Genomic DNA, 21,628 nt, shown 5'->3' on the forward strand with positions numbered 1-21,628 from the left:
TTTGTGGATTCTATCTTCCAATTTCAGACCATTTCTTGCTGTTGTACTTATTCTATCCCGTACTAACAATGTTTCCCTATCACATTTTCCTTTGTTGCCTGTCCTTTTGAAAACTGTCAGTCCCCTGAATGTTTAGTTAATGTGAAGTGGAGGAAATGGTGTATTCGTAATTCTCATTAAAGTGTTTTTGTTCTGTAGAAGTACATGGACAGATTGCACAGAGATACAGTTATATACAGGAAGAGATTTGGAAAAAGGCTGGTAAGCTACACTGCTGTTCATTTGCAAACAAGGAGCCCAGTCGCACAGTTACTCCATATAAAACGTCTGACCCACCATTTCCCAATCAGTGCCCTGCACATCCAGGAACTACCTCACATGCTGGAGAATGAAGTAACCAGACAGATTTTCCTTGTTTTATACAAAGGGGCCACTTCATTGTGGTAAGACCCAACCAGGTAAAAAAAATTAAAGAAATATAGAAATATACCCCAACTACCTCAAAATGCTGTAAGCACACACATACTAAATCAAACAATCCTACGGTGCAGGGGGCCATTCAGCCCATTATGTCCGCACTAGCTCTCTGAGCATTTTGACTGAATGTCGACCTCCTGCCTTTTCCCAGTATTCAATGTCTCAATTGAACCCACCTCCACAACACATCCACAAAATGTAATCCAAACCCAGACCACTTGCTGTGTGAGAAAGCTTTCTCTCACTATAGATCTGTTTTTTTTGCAAACCTCTTTAAAACAGGACCCTCTTCTACTTGAGCCTTTGACCAACCGGAATTGTTTCTCCCCGTCTCATCTGTCCAGGCACATCATGATTTTTAAAAACATTAAATTTCCCCCAAATTAACATAAATGTACAAGAAATTCACATTTCAGAGTAAAGGGGGTTAACTTTGGCCCAGTTAACATTCAATAAAAAAATGAGGAGGCTTCACTTGATTATAATTCCAGAAGCTTTCCTTCTCAGCTGAGACTGTTCTTAAAGTTATAGACGGTATGTTCTTTTTCAGGAATAAACATGTCTTTGTCATGAACCACAAATCCTATTCCAGCTGCAAACTTATTTTAATTTCTGCTTTGCTCCTCCCAGAACAGGCAGTAAATGAGATAAAGCGACAGGCAATGATCGAGCTGAAGCAAGCCATATTGGAAGCAGAACACGTGGCCCAGGAGATGATCACTGCTGAGCGAGTGAAGACAGAGCATGCTCTGGCTGAGGCAAAACGACGTGCCTCTGAGGCCACCCAGTCTGTCAGCAAGCAGCAAAAGGCATCCAGTCAGGTGAGAGGCTGGCTCCAATCTCCATTGGAGGATGGGCAAAACAGCACCAGTTGGCAAATAATTTAATAGGCGTAGATAAAAAATTTCCTTTTCTTTCAATTGGTGAATTTTTGTGTTATTTAATTTCATTTCATTGGAACATTCCACTTTAGTAAACCTGGGGTTAGATAATGTAAAGCTCCCTTTACGTTTTTAAACTGAAAGTAAAATTCCTTCTAAACTGTCCCCTATCAAACACTCCCAGGACAGGGACAGCAGAGGGTTTGATACAGAGTCAAGCTACTCCTATTCTTTAAAACAGAAAGTAAATGCCCATGGAAATTGTTTCTACCAAACACTCCCAGGACTGGCATTTTGTTTGCCAGTGAATGGATCATTGTTTTGTCCTATAGCCACTCACTCGCTTGCCTGGTATGTGTAGTGCAGACACTCCCTTTGCTTTGTTGTCCATCCTGATTATCATTAAATGCATTACCTCTGTCCATCATATGTGGTCACTTTAAATGATACAACAGAACTCCAAGTTTGAATCTTTCTGCTTCGGTTCCTTTTGCTATGTCAGTATGACACCTGCAATAGCATCAGTGTTACAATGCCAGTCCATATGTACATTGACCACACCAATCTAAACTCTAATGGTGAGCTCTCTCTCATCATAACCTCTCCCAAGTTCTCCAACACCACCACAGCAAATGAGGTCCTAAAAGCAGAATATAGAAAACTAGGAAGAAAGTTGAAATGTAGGACCTCAAAGGTAGTTATCTCAGGATTAGAACCAGGGACATGAGCTAGTCGGAGTAGAAACAGCAGGATATATAGGATGGACGCATGGCAGCCAAGGTGGTATGTGGGGGGAGGTTTCAGACTCATGGAGCATTGCGACTGGTTCTAGGGATGTGGGACCTGTACAGTCTGGACAGGTTACATCAGGGCAGGACCAGGACTGATGTCCTTAGGGCAACTACTTGGTAGAGTGTGTGGGGAGGGTTTAAACTGGTATGGCAGGGGGAAGGGAATCGGAGGAGTAAGATAGGAGATGCAGAAATTGAAGGAGAGGTAGAAGCCAAGGCAAACAAGGACAGGCAGGGGAAGTCTGCTGAAAACAGCAAGGGAAGTGGTCTGAATGTGTGGGCTTCAATACGAGAAATATAATAGGCAAGGTAGAAGAACTTAGAGCTTTGGTTAGTACTTGGAACAATGCCATTATTGCAATCATGGAGACTTGGCTGAAGGAGGGATAGGACTGTCTGCTGAATGTCCCAGGATTTAAAACGGAGAACTTTGAACATAACAGTACGTTACAGGTCCTTCAACCCTCAATGTTGCGTTGACCTCTGGAACCAATCTAAAGCCCATCTAACTTACACTATTCCATTCTCATCCATATCCCTATCCAATGACCATTTAAATGCCCTTAAAATTGGCAAGTCTACTACTGTTGCAGGCAGTGCGTTCCACCCCTCTACTAGTCTCTGAGTAAAGAAACTACCTCCCTGACATATGTCCTATGTCTATCACCCCTCAATTTAAAGCAATGCTTCCTTGTGCTAGCCATCACCATCTGAGGAAAAAGGCTCTCACTGTCCACCCTATCTAATTCTCTGATCATCATGTATGTCTCTATTAAGTCACCTCTTAATCTTCTTCTCTCTAATGAAAACAGCCTCAAATCCCTCAGCCTCTCCTCAGTAAGACCTTCCCTCCATATGAGGCAATATTCTGGTGAACCTCCTTTGCACCCTTTACAATACTTCCACATTCTCCTGTAATGTGGTGACCAGAACTATACATAATACTCCGCACCAGAGTTTTGTACAGCTGCAGCGTGACGTCATGGCTCCTAAACTCAATCCCTCTACCAATAAAAGCTAACATACCATACACCTTCTTAACAATGCTATCAACCTGGGAGGCAACTTTCAAGGATCTATGTATATGGACACCAAGATCATTCTGCTCATCCACACCACTAAGGATCTTACTATCAACCCAGTACTCTGCATTCCTGTTTCTCCTTCCACTTTTCCACATTAAACTCCATTTGCCACCTCTCAGCCCAGCTCTGCAGCTTATCTACATCCATCTGTAACCTGTAACATCCTTCCGCACTGTCCACAACTGTACCGAACTTAGTGTCATCCGCAAATTTACTAACTCATCCTTCTATCCCCTCATCCAGATCACTTATAAAAATGACAAACAGCCGTGGACCCAAAACAGATCCTTGCGGCACACCACAAGTAACTGAACTCCAGGATGAACATTTTCCATTAAACACCACTCTTTGATAAAGCCCCACATCGGAGGTTAGTGAGCAAAATTAGGGCGCATGGTATTTGGGGCAAAATACTGACATGGATTAAAGATTAGTTGGCTGACAGGACACAAAGAAACGGCTCCCTTTCGGAATGGCAGGCGGTGACCAGTGGGGTCCCGCAGGGATCAGTACTGGGACCGTTGCTTTTTACAATGTACTTTAATGATATAGCTGAAGGTATGAAAAGTAATATTAGCAAATTTGCTGACGATACAAAGCTGGGTGGCAGGGTGAAATGTGAGGAGGATGTTAGGAGAATACAGAGTGACCTGGACAGGCTACTTAAATGGGCGGATGCATGGCAGATGCAGTTTAATGTGGAGTTTAGTGTGGTTATCCACTTTGATGGCAAGAACAGGAAGGCGGATTACTACTTAAATGGAGTCATGTTAGGTAAAGGGGCAGTACAACGAGATCTGGGTGTTCTTGTACATCAGTCAATGAAAGCAAGCATGCAGGTACAGCAGGTAGTGAAGAAAGCTAATAGCATGCTGGCCTTCATAACAAGAGGAATTGAGTATAGAAGCAAAGAGGTCCTTCTGCAGCTGTACAGGGCCCTGGTGAGACTGCACCTGGAATATTGTGCACAGTTTTGGTCTCCAAATTTGAGGAAAGACATTCTGGCTATTGAGGGAGTACAGCGTAGGTTCACGAGGTCAATTCCTGGAATGGCGGGACTACCTTATGCTGAAAGATTGGAGCGACTGGACTTGTATACCCTTGAGTTTAGAAGGCTGAGAGGGAACCTGATTGAGACGTATAAGATTATTAAAGGATTGGACACTCTGGAGGCAGGAAACATGTTTCCGCTGATGGGTGAGCCCCGAACCAGAGGACACAGTTTAAAAATAAGGGGTAGGCCATTTAGAACAGAGTTGAGGAGAAACTTCTTCACCCAGAGAGTGGTGGGTGTATGGAATGCTCTGCCCCAGAGGGCAGTGGAGGCCCAGTCTCTGGATACTTTCAAAAAAGAGTTGGATAGAGCTCTTAAGGTTAGTGGAATCAAGGGTTATGGAGATAAGGCAGGAACAGGATACTGATTAAGGATGATCAGCCACGATCACAATGAATGGTGGTGCTGGCTTGAAGGGCAGAATGGTCCACTCTGCACCTATTGTCTACTTTCTGTCTCCTTTCAGCTAGCCAATTTTTGATCCAAACACTAAATCCACCCTCAATACCATGCCTCTGTAGTTTCTGCACTAGCCTACCGTGGGGAACCTTATCAAACACCTTACTGAAATCAACTTATGAATTTCAATCCCATCTAGTCTAATTTCCTGATACCTCAGTATTCTCCTCAACAACATTGTCTTTTTCCAGTGTGAATGCCGACAAAAAATATTTGTTTAGTGCCTCTCCTATCTCTTAACTTCCCACTACTGTCCTTGTCTGATCCTAATCGTAATTTAGTCATTCTTAGTCATTAGTCCTGACATTCCTGAGAAAGTTTTCAGGTTTTCCTTGATGCTATGTGCCAAAGACTTCTCATGTCCCCTCCTGGCTCTTCTTGAAACCCTTTTCATGACCTCACTCCTCTCAACCTCCTGTACACTGGAGCTACAATTCAGGTTCCCATCCCCCTGCTGAATTAGTTTAAACCTCTCGAAGAGCATTAGCAAATATCCCTCCCCCCACCCCTCAGGATATTGGTACCCCTCTGGTTCAGGTGTAGACCATCCTGTCGGTGAGGTCCCACCTAACCCTAGAATGATTCCCGATTATCCAGGTATCCGAAACCCTCCCTCCTGCACCATCCCTGTAGCCACGTCTTGAACTGCTCTCTCTTTCTCCATCTCTCTCTTTATTCCTTAATTTAGGTATGCAAATGTTTCAGCTGATGATACAAGGGGATGTGAAAAGGGATGGGGGAGATGCATTACTGGTAAAGGAGTATCTCACAGTTTTACTAAAGGAGGATACATCAGTGGATTCTTGTAGTGAGAACTTGCAGGGTTGAACTCAGGGATAGGAAAGGTGAAATCACAATGATGGGTGTATACACCGGCCTGCCAACAGACAGTGCAAGATAGGGGAGAGAATATGTAGACAGATTTTGGAAAGATATTAAAACAACAGGGTTATTGTGGTGAGTGATTTTAACTTCCTCTGCATTGACTGGGACTTACTTCGTGCTAGGAACTTAGATGAGGCATAATTTGTAAGGACCATTCAGGAGGATTTTTTGACACAGTACGTAAACAGTCAAACCAGAAAAGGGGTTATACTGGATCTGGTTTTGGTGAATAAGCCTGGCCGGGTGAGTGAAGTTTCACTGAGGGAGTGTTTCAGGAGTAGTGATCATAACACTGTGAGTGTTAAGATACTCATGGATAGGGATAACAGCAGTCCTTGAGTGAAGGTGTTAAATTGGGGGAAGGCAAACTACAACAAGGTTAGCCAGGAATTGGAGAATTCTGATTGGAGGCAGTTGTTTGAGGGTAAATCCACATCGGTCTTCAAACGGCAATTGATAAGAGGTCAGGAGTGGCATGTTCCTGTGAGAATGAAGAGTAGGTAATGCAAGCTGCATGAACCTTGGATGGCCAAGGATGGTTATGGTCTTGATCAAAAAAAAAGGAAGCAAACATAAGATCTAGGAGGTTGGGAACTGAGAAAGCCCTTGAAGTATATAAGGAAAGTAGGAAAGAAATTAAACAAGGAATTAGAAGGGCAAAAAGGGGTAATGAAAAGTGATTAGCAAACACTTTGAGGAAATCCCAAGGCTTTTTATAGAGATATAAAAAGCAAGAGGGTAGCCAGGGAAAGGGTTGGCCCACTCAAGGACAAAGGAGGGAATGTATGTGTGGAGCCAGAACAGGTAGAAGAGGTCCTAAACGAAAACTTTGTGTCGGTATTCACCAGAGAGAAGCACTGGGTGAAGGATGATCTCAGGGAAGGGAACGTTGAATTTCTAAACAAAGTTGCTCTTATAAAGGAAGAGGTGTTGTGCATCTTAAAAAGTACTAAGTATTAAGATAGAAAAGTGCTCGGGTCCTGATGGGATCTATCTCAGAATATTGAGGGAGGCAAGTGAACAAATTGTTGGAGCATTGACAGATATCTCTGTATCCTCTTTGGCCACAGGTGACTGGAGAATAGCTCATGTTGAGCTGAAAATGTGTTGCTGATTAAAGCACAGCAGGTCAGGCAGCATCCAAGGAACAGGAAATTCAATGTTTCGGGCCAGAGCCCTTCATCAGGATTCCTGATGAAGGGCTCTGGCCCGAAACGTCGAATTTCCTGTTCCTTGGATGCTGCCTGACCTGCTGTGCTTTAACCAGCAACACATTTTCAGCTCTGATCTCCAGCATCTGCAGACCTCACTTTTTACTCGAATAGCTCATGTTGTCCCATTGTTTAAGAAGGGTAGCAGGGATAATCCAGGAAGCTACAGGCCTGTGAGCCTCACCTCAATGGTAGGAAATTTATTGGAAAAGACTCTCATGGACAAGATCTATAAGCGGTTAGAAGCAAATAGATTGATTAGTGATAAATAGCATGGTTTTGTGCAGGTGACATTGTGCTTCACTAACTTGATCGGGTTTATTGAGGGGGTGACGAAGATGATTGATGAGGGAAAAGTAGTTATTGTTGGATATATGGACTTCAGTAAAGCCTTTGACAAGGTCCCTCGTGGCAGACTGGCACAAAAGGTCAAGTCACATGGTACCGGGGTGAGCTGGCAAGATGGATACTGTTACGACATGGGTTAAACACTCCTGCTTAATTTAAATGATTTGAAGACACCAGTGTTGAACTGGGGTGTACAAAGTTAAAAATCACACAACACCAGGTTATAGTCCAACAGGTTACTGATCGATAAAGGTACCTTTTAAGAGAGCTATTTGTTTAGGCAGTCTGCAGATGCTGGTGGCTTGGCAGTTCTCCTCCCAGCTGTTCAATTTTCCCCAGTCTTATGTCCCCAAAGCATTGCATTGTGTCATTGGCTTTTAAAACTGTCAATACACTCAATGTAAACTGGATTGGAGTTTGGTATTTTTCAGGGTATAATTTAAACTGATTGGCCTAATTCAAATCTGCTTTGTCATCTCCAGGCAACGAGTAAATCAAGTTGCTCAAGCAAATGTTACATTGTATCTTGGTGCTGTGTCAGGTAGTTCTGTTGCTTTTAGCTCTCTTAAAGGTACAGTACACCCACATCTTCATAACAACTTCCCCATTAAGAAAAAAATGAAACATCATAATGAAAAGGTGACTTCATTTTTTTCTCTACTTTTTAAACACATTACCCTAATATAGAGATAACTTTAATATAAGTTCACCTTAATGTTTTCTCATATACCTGTATGTATATATATATATATATAAAATATTAAATAAAGCCAAATCCAAATCTCATCGAAACTCTATCTGTTAAATCCACAATAACGTATCTGCAATTACATTCTTCCAACCCGCAACACGTATGATTTTTAAATTACAACTCTATAACATAAGACTCCAATGAAATTGTCTCATATTCTTGTCTTTAAAGTGTTGTAAGAATGTAAGAGGATTGTGCTCTGTGTACACAACCGTCTCCGACACATTGTTTGTGACATACACATTGTTGTATGGCCAGCACCAAACTCGATAGTTCTTTTTCAATTGTGGGGTATTTCCTCTGGTGGATGTTGATCTTCTTCAAAAAGTAACCAACTGGCAGTTCAATCCCATCCTCATCTTCCTGTCGGAGTACAGCTCCAACTTGTATGTCACTAGCATTGATGGCGACTTTAAATGATTTTGAAAAGTTTGATGTTGCTAAAACTGGTTTTGTGGTTAATATGGCTTTCAAGTGATCAAATGGTTCTGTCCACCGAAACTTTGTGTTCTTCAGCAAATCAGTTAATAGTGCCGAAGTTTGAAACAAACCCACTGAGACCGAAGAATCGAAGCATCTCTTTCTTCAAGGTTGGTCATGGAAGTTCTTTCATGGCCTTCATTTTTCCATTCTGTGGAGTCAACCTTCCATGACCGATGTTATGTCCCAAGAACATCACCTCTGCTTTTGCGAATTCTGTTTTATTTAAGTTTATCATTAGTTTTGCTTCTTGTAGTTGTTCAAAGAGCTCTGCCAACTGTACCATGTGATCTTTCCAGGACTTACTAAAGATCACATCGTCCAAACAGACTGCACAGTTTGTTAACCCAGCCACAACACTGTTCATGAGTCTTTGGAATGTGGCGAATGCGTTCTTCATTTCAAAGGGCATCACTTTTTTAGATTAGATTCCCTACAGTGTGGAAACAGGCCCTTTGGCCCAACAAGTCCACACCACCAGTGTCCCAGGTTCGATTCCAGCCTCGAGTGACTGTCCGTGTGGAGTTTGCACATTCTCCCCGTGTCTGCATGGGTTTCCTTTGGGTGCTCCTGTTTCCTCCCACAGTCCAAAAATGTGCAGGCCAGGTGAATTGACCATGCTAAATTGCCCGTAGTGTTAGGTACATTAGTCAGAGGGAAATGGGTCTGGGTGGGTTACTCTTCGGAGAGTTGGAGTGGACTGGTTGGGCTGAAAGGCCTGTTTCCACACTGTAGGGAATCTAATCTAAACCTGGCTTTGAAGAGATCTCCTATCACTGGTAACAGTACTAACACGTCATCCCTTTGGGAAAATGTCCGAGTTTCAGAACTTTTCTCTATTAACTGCTTCATTCTCCACTGTGTCCTCTTTAGGTGCTGTTCACCTAACTCACCTACTAGATTTAATCTCTCCCTTACCTCCAATATATAATCTAAGTGTGAGATCTCTGACTTTGGTGCTGCCAATTTTTCTTTAATTAATTTCAAAGGGCTTTTCACTTCATGACCAAATATTAACTCAAAGGAAGTGAACTGAGTAGATTTGTTTGGGACATCTCTAATGGCAAATACAAATGGGATATGTTTATCACAATCATTCGGGTAATCCTGACTGTATGCTCTCAACATGGTCTTCAAGGTCTGATACCACCTTTCTAAAGCTCCCTGAGAGTCAGGATGATAAACACTGGATTTAAAGTGCTGTATACCTAAGCTATCCATAACTACCTCAAACAGCCTAGCAGTAAAATTTGACCCTTGGTCTGACTGAATCTCTCTAGGTAGCCCATACTGCATGAAGAAAGCTACTAACTCCTCTACCATCTTTTTTGCCTTGGTACTCCGTAATGGAATTGCCTCCGGAAATCCGGTAGACATATCCAATTATAATCCATGTGAAAGGTTCTTCAGATGCGGGAATTGGCAACAAAGGTTATGATTTTATTACTGCCTGTGGCTTACCTACCATTTGGCATGTATGACACTTTCGGCTAAATTTAACCACATCCTTGTGCATTCCAGGCCAACAAACATGTTCTGTACCTTTAGCTCGAGTCTTTCATACCCTGAGGTGACCTCCTACAAGTAGGTCATGTGCTACCTGTAACACTTCCTGTCTGTATGCTACTGGCTACTAGCAACAGAATCTGGTGCCCTTCGGCCCGTTTCTCCTCTGCACTAACCTGTCGTGGTCACCGTTTCCGTCTTAGGATACTATCTTTCACATAATAACCTCCAGAATATTCTTTGTCTCCTTTTCGGAGTATGCATTCACATAGATATCCTTTATTGTCTTGTCTTGCCGTTGCAAGTCCCTTAGTCTTTCAGGAGTAAACACTTCTGCCTGACCCTCTCCCTGTTCAGGTTTTCCTGCACTATTATATCAAACAGGGTATCCGCTAACTGAACCTCAACTCCTTCATCTTTCTCTTTACTTTTAGCTTTGTGCTGTGACCTATGATAGTGGGATCTGGTTACCACACAATCTGGGAAAATACCAGGATATTTCTGTTTTAACTCCTCAGTTTCTTGGTCTACCTTGGGCTTCTCCACCACAAGGGATGTCACTCCCACCTTGGACTCTGCTAAATCATTCCCAAGAACAAACTGACTTCCTGGAAGTGACAGTCTGTCCATCACTCCTGCTGTAACGTCCCCAGTCTTGAGTTGGAACTCTAACCTCATAATAATCTCTCTTTGAGCTTCAAAGATTCTATCAATTTTCAATGAAATTTAATTCTTTTGAACTCAAGATAAGTCTTAACTGGCTCCTCCTTTATGTTTCTGAACCACTGTCCATACGTTTCTGGTACCAATTCATAAGCATTTAAAATAGTCGTTTAACCTCTACATAACCTCTTGACCCCTCATCTGACAGTATGGCAAATACCTCACAAGCTCTGCCGACCAACTTTTGATTGGAGTTTGGTATTTTTCGGGGTATAATTTAAACTGATTGGCCTAATTCAAATCTGTTTTGTCATTTCCAGACAACCAACTAATCAAGTTGCTCAACCAAATATAATATTATATTCTTTTCCAGAACACTTGGTGCTGTTGGGTGGTTCTGTTGCTTTTAACTCTCTTAAAGATACAGTCCACCCACATCTTCATGTCAATACAGAACTGGCTTCATCATAGGAGACAGAAGGAGTAGTGGAAGGGTGCTTTTCTGAATGGAGGGTTGTGACTAGTGGTGTTCCACAAGGATCAGTACGGGGACCTCTGCTGTTCATCATTTAAATAAATGATTTGGAGGAAAATGTAGCTGCTCTAATTAGTAAGTTTGCAGACCATTCAAAGATGTGTGGAGTTGTGGCTAGTGAGGAGGATTGTCAGAGGATACAGTAGGATATAGACAATAGAAAATAGGTGCAGGAGTAGGCCATTCAGCCCTTCGAGCCTGCACCACCATTCAATATGATCATGGTGATCATCCTTAATCAGTATCCTGTTCCTGCCTTATCTCCATAACACTTGATTCCACTATCCTTGAGAGCTCTATCCAACTCTTTCTTAAATGAATCCAGAGACTGGGCCTCCACTGCCCTCTGGGGCAGAGCATTCCACACAGCCACCACTCTCTGGGTGAAGAAGTTTCTCCTCATCTCTGTCCTAAATGGTCTACCCCATATTTTTCAGCTGTGTCCTCTGGTTTGGCACTCACCCATCAGCGGAAACATGTTTCCTGCCTCCAGAGCGTCCAATTCTTTAATAATCTTATATGTCTCAATCAGATCCCCTCTCAGTCTTCTAAATTCAAGGGTATACAAGCCCAGTCGCTCCAGTCTTTCAGTGTAAGGTAATCCCGCCATTCCAGGAATTGACCTCCTGAACCTATGCTGCACTCCCTCAATAGCCAGAATGTCTTTCCTCAAATTTGGAGACCAGAACTGCACACAGTACTCCAGGTGTGGTCTCACCAGGGCCCTGTACAGCTGCAGAAGAACCTCTTTGCTTCTATACTCAATCCCTCTTGTTATGAAGGCCAGCATGCTATTAGCCTTCTTCACTACCTGCTGTACCTGCATGCTTGCCTTCATTGACTGGTGTACAAGAGCATCCAGATCTCGTTGTACTGCCCCTTTACCTAAATTGATTCCATTTAGGTAGTAATCTGCCTTCCTGTTCTTGCCACCAAAGTGGATAACCATATATTTGTCCACATTAAACTGCATCTGCCATGCATCTGACCACTCACCTAACTTGTAATCTCCTAACATCCTCATCACATTTCACCCTGCCACCAGCTTAGTATCATCAGCAAATTTATTAATGTTACTACTAATACCATCTTCTATATCATTAACATATATTGAGAGTGGTGGCTGTGTGGAATGCTCTGCCCCAGAGGGCAGTGGAGGCACAGTCTCTGGATTCATTTAAGAAAGAGTTGGATAAAGTCCTCAAGGATAGTGGAATCAAGGGTTATGGAGATAAGGCAGGAACAGGATACTGATATAGATCAGTTGGAGGTATGGGCAGAAAATGGCAGATGGAGTTTAATCTGGACAAGTGTGAGGTGATTCAGGAAAGTCAAGTACAGTTGGAAATTACACAGTGAATGGCAAAACCGTTAGGAGTATTGATATACAGAGGGATCTGGGTGTACAGGTCCATGAATCACTGAAAGTGGCAGCGTGGGGAGATAAGGTAAAAAAGGCCTATGGCATGCTTGCTTTCATTGGAAGGGACTTTGAGTGTAAGGATAGACAACTTATGCTGCAGCTTTACAGAACTTCAGTTAGGCCACAATTTGAAATATTGCATACAGTTCTGGCCACCACACTACCAGGAGGATGTGGATGCTCTGGAGAGGGTACAGGAAAAGTTTATCAGGATGTTGCTGGTGTGGGGGATTTCAGTTCTGAAGAAAGATTGGATAAAGTGGGTTTGTTTTCACTAGAACACAAGTAGTTGATGGGCGATCTGATAGAAGTTTAGAAGATTATGAATGGCATAAATAAAGTGGAAAATATAAGGTTTTTCCCAGGGTGGAGCGGTCAATTACCAGGGAACACCGTTACTTGATGAAGGAGAGCGTTCTGAAAGCTTGTACTTTCAAATACACCTGTTGGACTATAAGTTGGTGTTGTATGATTTTAACCTAGGAGACACAGGTTCAAGGTGCGGGGAAGGGGGAAGTGTAAAAGAGATGTGAGAGACAGGTTTTTCACACAAAGAGTGGTGAGTGCCTGGAACACATTGCTAGAAGAGGTAGTGGAAGCAGACACAATAGCAGCATTCAAGAAGCACCTGGATGAATACATGAATAGGAAGGGAATAGAGGGATACGGATCCTGTAAGGGATGGGCAAAATGTGGTGGCACAGGTTTGGAGGGCCGAAGGGTCTGTTCCTGCGCTATATTGTTCTTTGTTGTGCATTATCAGATTGCCTAGTTAAGAAGAAATTTTCTCTAATAAAATTGGGTGAAACAGAACCTACTGTGTTTTGTCCCAACCACAAACTCCTAGCATTCTTTTAACAAATGTCTGAGCCTGAACCAAACTTTTCACATTGTTGTATCATAAATGATTATGAAATGAACTTGTGACCATATTTCTGTGCTCTCACTCAGGCTGCCTATCTTCATCCACCTGTGGAACATTACCCCAGTTCACATTGCTTCACAACATCTGCAGCTGAATCCACATGTAGGCCAATCTTCCCTCCAGTGTACTCCTAGCCACTCTCCCACATCCTACCTTTGATCAATGACAAGCAATCCAAACCAGAGAGAGTGTGAATGAGTGACTATGGGACAGTGTCACATCTGCAAATGTGTTGCTGGTCAAAGCACAGCAGGTTAGGCAGCATCTCAGGAATAGAGAATTCAACGTTTCGAGCATAAGCCCTTCATCAGGAATAAGAGAGAGAGAGCCAAGCAGGCTGAGATAAAAGGTAGGGAGGAGGGACTAGGGGGAGGGGCGATGGAGGTGGGATAGGTGGAAGGAGGTCAAGGTGAGGGTGATAGGCCGGAGTGGGGTGGGGGCGGAGAGGTCAGGAAGAGGATTGCAGGTTAGGAGGGCGGTGCTGAGTTGAGGGAACCGACTGAGACAAGATGGGGGGAGGGGAAATGAGGCCAAATTTTGTTGGTTGGAATGTAGTTCGGAGTCCGTGTGGGATCAGTCGGTTCCTTAGGCAGGTGCTGAGGAAGGAGATGTGGCTGTGATAACGAGTCTGTTTGAGAACGTGGCTGAAGCAGAGGAGATGACCTGGGGGGTGCAGTGAGAGAGGGACTCACTGAAATCCTTGTAGAGGGAGGAAGAGAGCTTCTTCAAGGAAGGCATCCTTGTAAGAGGATTCGCAGTAGGTTAAAATCTTCGAGTAAAAAATGAGGTCTGCAGATGCTGTCACATCTCACTAACTTGCTGGAGGTTTTTGAAGAAGTGACAGAAAGGCTCGATGAGGGTAACACGGTTGATGTGGTAAACATGGATTTCCAGAAAGCATCTGATTTAGTGCCACACAATAGACTTGTGAGGTAAATTTAGGTCATGGTGTAAAAGGGACAGGAACAATATGAATACCAAATGGACTGAGTGATAGGAAACAGGCAGTAATCATTGATGGATAGTTTTTTGGCTGGAGGAAGATTTAAGTGGAGTTCGCCAGAGAATGGTATGAGGAATTTTGCTTTTCCTATATTATGTCAATGAACTGGATTTTGATGTGCAGGGCAATTTCAAAGTTTGCAGATGATGCTAAATTTGATTTGGAAGAACTGTAAACTGACAGAATGGCAGTGTAGAATTCTAAAAGGGCATTGACAAGTTGGTGGAGTGGGTGGACAGATTACAGATGAGATTCAAGACAGAGAAGTGTGTGTGAGATGATGATCAGATGAACATTGAAAGACAATATAAAGTAGGGGGTTCAGGAGCAGAGCCACCCTGGTTGTGTATGTGCACAGATCATTAAAGACAGAGAAAAGGTAGAGAGATAAGTGTCCTCAGTTTTATTAAAAGGGGCATAGAGTCCAAGAGGAGAGAGATAATGCTGAGCATACACAAGACTCTGGTTAGAACTCAGCTGGAGTATTATGTACAGTTGTGGGTGTCACATTATAGGAAAGATATGAATGCGTCGGAGAGAATGTGCAGAAGTGATTTACAAGATTTGTTCCAGGAATGAGAAACTTCAGTGATGAGGACAGATTGAAAACATTGGGACTGTTCTCATTGGAGAGAAGATGGCTGAGAGGAGAATTGATAGGAGGCTGAATGGTATAGATAGGGAGAAGCTGTTCCCATTTGTAAAAGGGGGAAAAAAAATAAGAGGGTATAGATTTAAAGAGATGTGCAAACGAAGCAAGGGTGATGTGAGAAAAAACTGTTTCATTCAACAAGTAGTTAGGGTCTGGAATACATTGCCTGGAAATGTGGTGAGGTAGGTTCAACTGAAACACTCAAGGGGAGCAAGGGATGATTGTTTGGAAAGAAATGGTGTGCAGGGGCATGGGGAAAAGACAGAAGATTGGCACTGGGTAGTAGAGCTGATTTAGGCACGATGGGCTGAATGGCCTCATTCTGCACCATAATAATCAGTGTTGTTGAGTGAGAAAGAAGCAGTGTTACTGTGGGTAAGTGTTATATCCCAGTGTGTGTGAGAGAGTGACTAAGTGTGAGCTAGCTGGCTCTGGGTTCGTGTTGAACTGGGTTAGACTGGCCGACCTGTTGTTTCCCATTTTATTCCTTGCCCTTTCTTGAATAATAGTATCACACTGGTTGTCCTTCAGTCCTCTGGTTCCTCTCTTGTGGCCAGAGACGAACTGAAAATTATTGGCAGCGCCACTGCTATTTGTGGGCGGCACGGTGACACAGTGGTTAGCACTGCTGCCTCACAGCGCCTGAAGACCCGGGTTCAATTCCCGACTCAGGCGACTGACTGTGTGGAGTTTGCACGTTCTCCCCGTGTCTGCGTGGGTTTCCTCCGGGTGCTCCGGTTTCCTCCCACAGTCCAAAGATGTGCGGGTCAGGTGAATTGGCCATGCTAAATTGCCCGTAGTGTTAGGTAAGGGGTAATGTAGGGGTATGGGTGGGTTTCGCTTCGGCGGGTAGGTGTGGACTTGTTGGGCCGAAGGGCCTGTTTCCACACTGTAAGTCTAATCTAATCCTCCTTTGCTTCACTCACCAATCTGGGAAACAGTATCTAATCTTGGAGATTGATCCATGTTTAAGCTTGTGAGACCACTCAGAACCTCCTCTCTGTCTATTTTGATTTCTTTAATTATGTCACAGTCTCTATTTCTGTACTGACATCATCCCTCCTGCTAGTGAACACCAACACAAAGTTCCATTTCTCTTTCCATGAAAATCAACTAACCATTGCAAATTGTTTGCTTCTCTTGAATGAATAATTTTGTATTTTAAGGATCCCAAATCCATCTGATTATCATGTTTTACAGTCATTCATCTTTTTGAAAATTCCTGACATTATGCTGCAGGTGCCACCCTCTCGTACAATCAGAGTCTGCAGCCTCTTTGTGTCTGTCTCACGTCTTAGTTTCGAAATGAGCTTTATTTCTTGAGCAAATGTAGCCCCCTCACCTAAGGCATTAATACAGATTGCAACTTGCTGAGGTCCCAGCACTCCACTGGTTACAACCTGCCAACCCAAAAGAAGCCCATTGTTCCTTCTCTCAATCACCAATCCTCCAATCCATGCTAATGTATACCAATCCTATCAGAGTAATCATATGTCACAACCCTTGTGTGACACCTTCTAGTCAGAAAGTCATGACCACACAGAATTCAAATTCTCATTATCTCCTGTGTGGCATTCAAACCCAAGCCCTCAGAGAATTGTCTGTGTCTTGGGATCACTACACTAATGATTTTGTCACTGGACCAGTAATCCAGAGACCCCAAAATCCTTCAGAGAAGAAAATCTGCTGTTCTTGCCTGGTCTGGCTGATGTATCACTTCAGACCCACAGCATTGTGATTGATTCTTAACTGTCCTTTGAGATTGTATCTGTCCATGACAGTATCAGTAAGAGTGACCAATACACAGCCCTTGCAGAGATGAAATCCACCTTCTCATTGAGAATACCTTCCATCGTGTTGTGTGGCACTCTGACTGTGCCAAATGGGACAGACTTCAAACAGATCAAGCAACTCAAGACCTGACATCCATGAGGCGCCATCAGCAGCAGCAGAACTGTACTCCAGCACAACCTGTAACCTCATGGCCCGGCATATCCCCCACTCAACTATTACTATCAAGCCAGGGGATCAATCCTGGTTCAATGGCGGGCATGCCAGAGCAGCACCAGGCATACCTAAAAGCGGAGTGTTGATGAAGCTATCAAACAGCAAAAGCAGCAGGTGATGGACATAGCTAACTGATCCCACAACCAACTGATCAGATCTAAGTTGTGCAGTCCTGCCACATCCATTCATGAATGCTGGAGGAAGTTCCCTAAATAATCCCATCTTCAGTGATGGAAGAGCCCAGCACATCAATGTAAAAGATAGAGCTAAAACTTTCACAGCAATCTTCAGCAAGGACTGTGGAGCGGACGATCGATTTCAGCCTAAAAACTGGAATGAATGGGTATCAGGAAGCTAATATTTCATCCTCACTAACACTCAACACTGGAGGCCCCCCAGGATTGTGTACTCAGCCCCCTACTGTACTCACTGTATACCCATGATTACAGCACCAAATACCAGACTAATGCCATTTACAGGTTTGCTGATGACCACCAGTTGGTCAAAACTTAGGTGATGACAAAACAGACTACAAACAGGAGGTGGAAGACCTTGAAAAATGGTGCACTGAGAACAACTTAGCTCTCAATGCCGAGGAACTCACTATTGACTTTTGGCGGGATGTTACTCATGCCCCCTACACATTAACAGGACAGAGGTGGAACGTGGAGAGTGTCAAGCTCCTGGGAGTGGTCATCCACAACAAGCTTTCTTGGACTCTTCAGGTGGATGCACTGGTTACAAAGGCCCAACAATGTCTCTTCTTCCTCAGGCAGCTGAGGAAATTTGGCATGACAGCGAATAACCTTGCCAACGTTTATAGGTGTGCCATCAAGAGCATTCTGTCTGGATGTATCACTACCTGGTATGGCAACTGTACCATTCAGTATCGGAGATGGTTACAGAGAGTGGTGAACTCAGCCCAGACAATCACAAAGGCCAACCTCCCATCTATAGAATCCATCTACCAGGCCCGCTGTCAAGGAAAGGCCACCAGCATTCTCAAAGATCCATCCCACCCTGGCAATGTTTTTCTACAACCTCTACCATCGGGGAGAAGATACACGCACCAGCCGGTTTCAAAACAGTTTCTACCCGAATGTTTTTAGAATACTGAATGGACTCACAAACTCTTAAAATTCGCCTGTACCCATGATTTGGATTTTGCCGCTGTTTACCTATTATTTACTATCTGTTACTTAACTCTGTGATCTGCCTGTGTTGCTTACAAGACAAAGCTTTTCACTGTGCCACAGGACACGTGACAATAAATTCAATTCCATTCAACTCTCCACTGATTGGAGTCATACCCGACAGATAGAAGACGGTTATAGTTGGTGGAGGTCAGTCATCTCAGCTCCAGGACATCTCTACAGGAATTCCTCAGGGCAGTGTCCCAGGCCCAACAATCTTCAGCTGCTTCATCAATTACCTTTCCTCCATCATAAGGTCAGCAATGGGGATCTTCACTGATGAATGTACAATATTCAACATTTGCAATTCCTCAGATACTGAAGCAGTCCATGTTCAAATGCAACAAGACATGGACAATATTCAGGCTTGGACTGACATGGGGTGAAGCAACATTTATATCATACAAGTGCCACGTAAAGACCATTTCAAACAAGAGAGAATCTAACCATTGCCCCTTGACATTCAGTGGTGTTACCATCACTGAATTCCCCACTACCAACCTCCCAGGAGTTACCATTGACCAGAAACACAACTGGACTTGCCACATAAACACAATGGCTACAAAAGCAGGTCAGAACCTAAGAAAACCACAGTGAGTAACTCACCTCCTGACTCTCCAAATTCCTCGATTATCTAAAGAAATAAGTCATGAGTGTGATGGAATACTCCCCACTTGCCTGGATGGTGCAATTCCATCAACACTCAACAAGATTGACACTATCCAGGACAAAGTAGCCCACTTGATTGGCATCACATCCACAAGTATCCACTCCCTCCAGCACCCACACTCAGTAGCAGCAGTGCGTATTGTCTACAAGAAGAACTGCAGAACTTCACTAAAGATCCTCAGACAGCATCTTTCAAACCCATGACCACTTCCATCCAGGACAAGGCCAGCAAACATATGGAAACACCACTCCTTGCAAATTCCCCCCCAGGCCATCCATGATCCTGACTTGGAAATATATAATTTCCTTCAGTGTCACTGTATCTGTCCTGGGAGTGTTTGATAGGAACACTGTAGGAGGAGATCCCCTTTTGGTTTAATGGTCAGTTTAAAATAGTAGAGAGAGCTTTTTGTTCAGGTGAGGGAGATTTATTTTAGTTTAAAGGAGTAGGAGTATCTAACACAATTACGCAGCCATAATTAATTGTATCTGACCTGATGTTGGCTGTCTGTTCTGGTGATGGTTGGAGCTTGTGTCTTTCAGGGCTGTTGGAATTGTGGTCGGAAGGCGAGTGAAACCTGCAGTGGCTGCAATGTGGCACAGTACTGTGGCTCCAGCTGTCAGCACAAAGACTGGGAGAAGCATCACTGCATCTGTGGGCCCAACGTACAGCGCCTGCAACCAACCAACACTGCCCACGGCCACAACGCACTGACCACCTCCCCATCTCCCTCAGTAACCTCCAGCAGGGACAATCCTGTGACCCCCTCCCCATCTCCCTCAGTAACTTCTGGGAGGGAAAATCCTGTGACCCCCTCCCCATCTCCCTCAGTAACCTCCGGGAGAGACAATCCTGTGACCCCCTCCCCATCTCCCTCAGTAACCTCCGGGAGAGACAATCCTGTGACCCCCTCCCCATCTCCCTCAGTAACCTCCGGGAGAGACAATCCTGTGACCCCCTCCCCATCTCCCTCAGTAACCTCCGGGAGAGACAATCCTGTGACTCTTTCCCCATCTCCCTCAGTAACCTCCGGCAGGGACAATCCTGTGACCCCCTCCCCACCTCCCTCAGTAACCTCCAGCAGGGACAATCCTGTGACCCCCTCCCCATCTCCCTCAGTAACCTCCGGGAGAGACAATCCTGTGACCCTTTCCCCATCTCCCTCAGTAACCTCTGGGAGGGACAATCCTGTGACCCCCTCCCTATCTCCCTCAGTAACCTCCGGCAAGGACAATCCTGTGACCCCCTCCCCATCCCGCACTGCCTCCCCCTGGACCAGCTCCAGTTGGTAAGTCCAGTAGCAGTGAAGCTGGAAACCCAAGGGACATTGAACTAGAGCTGTCTTTTATTCTGGGCTCCTCCCAGCCCAATCCCTGTTGAAGCTGCTTCCCTGGAACCTACAATGCAACTTTGCAGCTACCTGAATGAACGTTAACTTCAGAATGAACTCGTCACTTGTTGATCCTCAATGTTTCTGGAATTCCATTTGATCCAAATGAGACAAAAAAAAATCAGTCTGCGCTTTTAAATTCAATTTTGCTTATTTACCAAATGTTCTCTCTTTTGGAATGTCAAGGATTCTGAACTTTAGAGATACTTGAAATCTCACTGCAAAAACAAATTAACCTTCAGCAAGATCCCACAATTTTTATTGAATTCTAATGTGGGAAGACTTGTATGTGCTTTAAGAAATCACAAGTGCTGACTTGGCCACCCCTCTTTCTCAGATACCCTCCCATCAAACATTGTAAAACATGTTCCAAGGAATTCACACTTCCATGCTGAAAGTAAACACACTCACAGCTGGATACTGGCTTTCAAAGATATTTACACTCAGATATCCACCCCTTATACCTGCTCAAATTCACAGCTGTGTTCATGTTCACATAAGGAAGGAGCACACCCCTATGCTGGCCTGTGGGAAAATACCAGATATGCCTCAGCTCCAAAGTAAATCCCACAAAAAAGTCCTATCTCATTCCTGTGTTGCAATCCCAAGGACATTGGTGAATGAGAAGCCAGCAATTCGGAACTCATTGAGCAAACACGGAAACCATCAGCTATGCTGTTCCTGACCAGACAAGCAGAGCTCCACCCGGGACAGCACTAACAGATGCGACCAGTTGGACTTGGGAATATCAGATATCTTAAACTTACAGCAGAGCCAGTGAGAATATGTGTGTGATGGATTCGCACCCAGAGACTTCTGTGTCCTTAAACACCTGCTGAGGAAAAGATACCTTTGTGTTTGTTTTGTAGAGAAAGGAACAGAAAGATGAAGAAATGTGATAACTGTGAAATTTTTTACATCTTTTTGAGCATGGATGAAATTTTGACTTCCTGCCTTCTAATTCTTTACCTCCCTTCAACCACTAGTCTGACTGTATTCTGCCTGAAAATTCCCTCGGAAAGATTTTGATATCAAGCTACATGTTGTTCTCATGATATCTCAGTGTAATTCTCTGTTGTTCAGATATTTTATCAACTTTGTAATTTTTTAATTCCGTTTAGACTGAACTCACTCCTCCCTTCACCATGGTTACCCTGCCTGCTCCTGTCTCTGAACTGTGGATAATAGATAAACTAAACAGAAGTAGGAGAACTTTCTGCATCAGTTGGATGTTTACCT

The 21,628-nt window shown here is 43.8% G+C and overlaps 1 protein-coding gene across 1 annotated transcript in view; it reads left to right on the plus strand.

The window, feature by feature from the left end:
* cbfa2t3 (CBFA2/RUNX1 partner transcriptional co-repressor 3) overlaps window positions 1-21,288 on the plus strand; it is a 127,771-nt gene extending 106,483 nt beyond the window's left edge. The window contains exons 9-12 of the mRNA XM_060838314.1: window positions 199-261; window positions 1,108-1,298; window positions 19,542-19,925; window positions 21,259-21,288. Coding sequence (XP_060694297.1) covers window positions 199-261; window positions 1,108-1,298; window positions 19,542-19,925; window positions 21,259-21,288 — 668 coding nt within the window. The remainder of the gene's footprint in view (window positions 1-198; window positions 262-1,107; window positions 1,299-19,541; window positions 19,926-21,258) is intronic.
* Window positions 21,289-21,628: the final 340 nt, after the last annotated feature.

The sequence above is a fragment of the Hemiscyllium ocellatum genome, chromosome 17 (assembly GCF_020745735.1).
Source record: "Hemiscyllium ocellatum isolate sHemOce1 chromosome 17, sHemOce1.pat.X.cur, whole genome shotgun sequence".
Classification (NCBI taxonomy): domain Eukaryota; kingdom Metazoa; phylum Chordata; class Chondrichthyes; order Orectolobiformes; family Hemiscylliidae; genus Hemiscyllium; species Hemiscyllium ocellatum.